Source organism: Athene cunicularia (genome assembly GCF_003259725.1).
Source record: "Athene cunicularia isolate RWA chromosome 9 unlocalized genomic scaffold, athCun1 chr9_part1, whole genome shotgun sequence".
NCBI lineage: Eukaryota > Metazoa > Chordata > Aves > Strigiformes > Strigidae > Athene > Athene cunicularia.
Window position 1 is genome coordinate 5,066,695 of NW_020799110.1, and position 6,000 is coordinate 5,072,694.

Consider the following 6,000-nt stretch of genomic DNA (forward strand, 5'->3'; position numbering starts at 1 on the left):
TCTTGTCTTTATCTGTCTAAATTTGCTTATGTTTCTCCTGAGATTATTGACATGGTTAAGTAGATACTTTAAAAAAAAAAATGGAAAAAAGCAAGATTTGGGATGAAAAAAATACTTGAGCAACTAAAATTTCCCAAAATGAAATTATGCTGAGCCCTGTTGTCTTCCTTCATGTACTTCTTGCCAGCAGGGTTTCTTAATCAATGCTACTTTTCTTGAGAAGGGGACTGACTCCCAGCATGGTTAGTTGATCAGTGATCCCTGGGCTATCCTTGAGGGCATATTTAGATTAATAAAGGAGGTGATGTGGAAGGGTTGGTGTTATTATGGACCTAACGTAAGCTCACTGGAATGCACACAAAGGCATGACCTGTTTTAGCGAAGAGGTGGGCAAAGATCATTCAATCTAATAATACTGTGCAAGAACTTTCAGCAGAATTTCCTTAGGAAAATGTGCTGCATGCCAGAGAATGAATGCTTTCTTTAAGAATGTGTGTGTGTAAGAAATACTTAATAAAGATGAAAATCAGTTTCAAATCATTAACATACATTAAAAACAAAAAGCAATTATGTGAGAGACATCCTGGAGAATTATTTCATAGGTGATGGGGAACTGTGAGTAGTGCAATGGGAGAGGAAATGCAATTAATATATAGACACGAAATGATCTGTTATGGGGATAAAAAGGTGGTTTAGACCACTTAGATTTCATTGTGATTTTCTGATAATATTTTTTCTTGATGTTCAGCAAATCTCAGGGGATGGTGATTCTCTGTGCCTTATGTACAATATTACAGAGCAAACACTAAAAATAAAAACATCCTGCATATATTTATGATCAGGATTATCCCACTGTTTGAGCAATTTACAATCTTTGTTTATTCTTTCATTTCCCAGTGGCATGGGGAAGAGCTGTTATTCCAGTTTTGCTGATGAAGAACTGAGACAACGTAAATTATGAAGATAATATATTAAAGTCAGATTCTGCATTTGGTCGGCTGGGTTTCCTAAATCCCAGTTTAACACACTGGACAGGAGACTAGATTTCTTCTCCCTGGTGCAAATAATCATACCATACATGAGATGTAGCCCTCAATATATGTTGTCCTAATTTATACCCGCTTCCAGCTAGACTTGCATTTCTTGTTGGCGGGCAGGTTACTCTCTGGGGGCACAGAAAGGGGTAGGATCAGAGTCACTGACACAGATGTGTCCATGAACCATGGCAGCGGGGAAATCCATCCTTCTGTAACAGATCTGATGCCCACTGGGATGGGATGGGATGTTTCAGGAAGTACGGTGCTTCCTTGAGGGGAGGGTGTTTCTGAGTTCTACATAGTATGGGAAAATGATTCCTCTCTAAATAGCTCTGTAACAAGACAATCCAGCTAATTCTTCAAGAGAAACTTTATAACTGAGCTTATAGTTTCTTTTCATCCTGAAGAAATCATCTAATGAAGTACCTGGGTGGGAATGAGGTGGCCAGACGTTCCCTTTCCTACATGAGCATTTCCACTGGACCTGGCCAAAATGGTGTGGGGACTGTCCAGTGCAACCAAGTGCAGGAGGGTGGGGTGGTCTGTCAGGGCAAAGGGGGCTGGCAATGGCATCGTACCACCACCCGGTATTAATTGTAGGGGCACAAAGTCTCAGGAGAGGAGCTGCCACATGCCCGCTTGAAGGATGTCCGAGGGTCAGAATCTGCTGATTGTTTTGCTTTGCTGTTAGGTGTCAGGCTCACCAGCAGGACTTAAAACTACGAAGGTTTTAAGGCATTTATGTTTGGTGAATGTTTCAGGATGCAACTCTTTTGCATAAGCACACAAAACTAAAAGCTGCTCTTTGGAAAACAAGCAGTGTGGGCTGACCTGGACCACCAGGGTTCCTCAGATGGTTCCTTTCCTCCTCTGGAGCAAGGGCAGAATTTGCCATTGCATTCAGAGCACAAACCTCAGGAAACCTGTAACATTCTTATAGCAGGTGGACTGGTGAAACAGTGAGCCAGCTTCACGCTACCAAGGTTAAGAGCATCCACTGTCATGACACAAAGAGACAAATACTCAGAGTTCAGTGACTCCAAAACGTGCTGCTCTTGGGTGTGTGTGGGAGCTGAGTTTACATTTTCTGCTACAGCAGTCGGCTTATGGATGCTTTTTTACAGAAGGCTTATTCTCCAGTGACTCTCTCCCTGTGCTTGCTTTTTAACATCCTTTTGATTTATTTCTCCACAAGGCATCGAAATGGAAATTGTTGATAGCTGCCAGGACAGCAACGGCGGCTGCTCTCACCACTGCGAGCACACGACTGCAGGGCCACGCTGCTCCTGCGACGATGGCTATCGCCTCGATTTTGATGGCAAAACATGTGCAGGTAATTCATGGTGAATGCTGTGTCTCCACAGGAGGAGGGAGGAGGGGTGGTGGGTCTCTCTGCAAGGGCAGCCTGCGGGAGAGCTGTCACTCAAGTAAATACCTTCCCATCCCCTTCCCTTCTACAAGTTTTAATTAATACAGTCCTCTGGCGCTTCCTCAGCCACTGCTCCAGCTTGCCTTGCTCTGCGTGTTTGCAGGGATTATTAATTAACAAGGGGAAGGAGTTCTGCCTCCCAAATGGAAGATGACACGTTGGTGCATCTCCAGTTGCTGTGGCCATATCTGCCCAGTCCAAGCATCACTTGTCTGAATTTTTTCTCTTCCCTTCCTCTGTTGGGTTGGCTCTGGCTGGGAGCAGTAGCACTGCTGTTCTGAAGTGCTTCATGTGCAAACTCGACTTTGTGTTATGAAAGTTGCTGTATTTCCATCAGATTTGCTCAGTGATGAGATTGCACTTCTGGCTGTGAGAAGTCTCACTTAAGAAGTGAAAGCAATAGAGTTAGATTTGTTTTTATTTCAAGAGAAGAGTTTAAAAATTCCTTCATGTTTTAAATGATTTTACGATGTGATTTTTTTTGTGTTGTTGTTGTTTGTGGCTTTTGCTATGCAAACTGTGTCTTATTCTGGTTTAGGCATGCTGTCACTATGCCATTAAAATTTCCAAGAATAGCCAAGAAGAGGGGGGGAAAAAATAGAGCAGGCATCACAGCGTGGTATGGTAAGATGTGAGGAGAGGTAGAGAGCAGGAGCGCTGGTGAATGTGAGAGGCATTACAGACAAGAGTCTTGCAACCAAAAAAAGCCAAGTGCAGAAGAGAGGAAGGAGTGGGGGAGGAGGGAAACACTGAGGTCTGCAGGGCAGTTGATGCTGGAGCTTAAAAAGGAAAAGAAAGGAAGGACAGGGAGGGAGATTTGGACCCAGAACCTCACAGGGATGGGGTGGGTTACACAGTCTGGTTTGTGCACAGATTGAAGGAGGCAGAGCAGCCTCCTGCCTGTGCCCCTGCTCAGTGACCTGCTGATGGAGATTTCAGAGGGAAGCAGTTACTCTGGGAAGTGAGAGCAGAGGGGAATGGTTTGGCAAGGCTGAAGACATGAAAAGCTGCTCTTAACAGCAAAAATCTCCTTTTTCTTGGATGCACATTTCGCATTCCTACACAGACAAGGGGCTGTTGCAAGACCCCAGAGCAAGGTGTCATCTGACGTACTGCAGAGGAACTCGCCTTGTGACATTTCTGGAAAGCACTCGGTGTTCAAATAACCCACATTAATCATTTTCGTGCTGACCTCCTCACCTCAATTGATTAATTACATTTTCTTTCTCCTCTTTCTCCTGTCGGTGTTTCCTAATAATGTTGGTACTCCTTCCAAGGTTAATTGAGACACTGACCTTTCTCATCTGCGGCTGCTCATCTGGGTAACGTTCAAAAGCATTTTGCAGACTCAGCATTGACAAGGTGGCCCTGGAATGGCCACTGACCTGCTCAGCAGGCTGCAAGGGCTGAGGTCAGCTGAGAGCCTGTAGTGAAAAGATAACAGCTCGATTCTCATATCTAATCACCAGAACAGCGGTGTCGACGATACCAATTTCCAGATGGACACAGGGGAATATAAGGCAGTGGGCAATTAGTTATCAAAACCTAAATTGTACCTAGCAGGTTACTGATGTGCAGCAAATGCATTGGATCAGGGTGTTGTTTCAAGGTATTTTGCATTGAATAAGATTGAACATAAAAATCCCCAAATGGTTAAATGTAGATTGCTGTTAAATAGATGGTATTTTGGGGCTGCTGAGACCTAGTTGTTGTCTGTTTTGTAAATCACCTCGTGGCAGCTAAGAGTTGTAGAAAAGATGGTTCTCCCTGGACGTGATGGCATTGGGTGCTGTGGGAGAACGTAGAAGACAACCACTGTCAGGATTCACACTGGTTCATGCGGGTGGAGGGAGAGGAGGACCTAGAAAGGCACGTGCTGAATTGTGCAGTAGCTGCTGAGCAAAACCGTTAACAGCAGCCCTCGCTGTGTCCAAGGGCTGAACGAGCTGCCCCTTCCTTGCAGAGCTGGACGAGTGCGAGACCGGAGAGTCCTGCTGCTCCCAGTTCTGCATCAACTACGCGGGTGGCTATGAGTGTGCCTGCAAAGCTGGCTTCCAGCCCAACGCCGACGGCTGCGCCTGCGACGGTCAGTGCTTTCCTACCGCTGGCTCGGTCCAAGTAAGCACAACAGCGGGAAGAAGAAATGCTGTCAAAGCTCATCCCAGGGCTTTGTGGGCATTTCCCTAATAAGACAACCAGCGACCATATGCCAGTTTTTCTAGTGAGGTTTTACAAATGGATAATTTCCACTTTGTAAGACGGGAATACAGTAATAACCCAGCATCCAGCATGGAGAAGTGGGGCTGTGGGAGACAAGCCAGCAGAGAGGAGCTTTTCCTCCTCTCTATGAACACTGTATATTGATGTGTGTTAAAGACTACTTCTGAGAAAGCAGAGCCCTCAAAATAACCAAAGGATCAACTGAGCTTAGCAGTTTAAGGCAGCTGTTTTCACTTGTGATAAAAACATAGGTGCAATAAGCTATTCCATATTGCCCTGAAATGTTTTAATACATCTAGTACTACTGAGAGATGGAGAGCCCCAAAATACTGAGAAAATCGGGTTTTCTTATGCACAGAATATTTTTTCAGATGCAGCCAGGCACAGAGTTCACTCTCAGAGCATAGGTACTTGCACCTAATCAGCATTTATATCTGTTTTTTCTAGATGTGGATGAATGTCGTCTTGATAATGGCAACTGCGACCATTTCTGTGTTAATTCTCTGGGGTCGTACGAATGTGCATGTAAGGAGGGTTACAGGCTTGGTGTTAACAGATGGTCCTGCATTGGTAAGATATTTTTACATTTTGAAAGCCATTAAAATGTTTCCCACTGATTTAAAATATGAATTCCACTGAAGTTTTCACAGATCCTGGGATTTGGGGAGCCCAACCTGAGCCATCTCTGAATGTGGCCAGGGTAGAGCTACGTGCAACACGTGGATCCCAAGTTCATCCTCAAGTAATGGGTTTGCCAGCGATTAATGGGAGATGAACACTTAAATCCCCTAGACATGTTTGAAAACCTACACCTCATGTTTTAGAAATAAATACTGTTTTGACAGTTTTCTCGTAGAGCTTGATGAGGTTTAATATCCTGTGGAAAAAAGGTAGCCAGATTCTGCTTTGAACCAAGGCAAGTTTTCCACTAAAGTCAGTGGTGTGATTCTGGATTTCTGCCAGTGTAACCAGTACAGAGTTTAGCTTAGCAACTTAATTTTATAACCAAGTTTAGCACCTGCTAAACCTTGGACGGTGTTTGATATTATAACCAACTCCAAAAAGAAAGCCAACTGATTTCCCATCATTTTAAGGCTCAGATTTTAGCTTTTCTGAAAATAAATTGGACAGCCAGCTTCACTCTATATTTGTCATCTCCAAAATGAGCTAGAGTAATGACCTTCATTAACTAAAAATAATCTCAAACTTCAAGTGAGGAAAATTAAACTCCCCATTTAATTTTTTTTTTTGACTCTTCAGGATCAGAGTTTATTTCCAGAAGAAAGGAAAGGGAAAGGTTTCTTCCCCCCCCCC

The 6,000-nt window shown here is 43.9% G+C and overlaps 1 protein-coding gene across 4 annotated transcripts in view; it reads left to right on the forward strand.

The window, feature by feature from the left end:
- The window catches only part of LOC113483537 (multiple epidermal growth factor-like domains protein 6), a 204,160-nt gene that overhangs the window by 147,777 nt on the left and 50,383 nt on the right, over nt 1-6,000 (forward strand). For all 4 annotated transcript variants that reach the window (XR_003399040.1, XM_026855154.1, XM_026855155.1 and 1 more), the window contains exons 9-11: nt 2,233-2,370; nt 4,430-4,552; nt 5,134-5,256. Coding sequence is in view for 3 of the 4 variants with exons in the window: in XM_026855154.1 (XP_026710955.1) it covers nt 2,233-2,370; nt 4,430-4,552; nt 5,134-5,256 (384 nt within the window). In the remaining variant the exon portion in view is untranslated. The remainder of the gene's footprint in view (nt 1-2,232; nt 2,371-4,429; nt 4,553-5,133; nt 5,257-6,000) is intronic.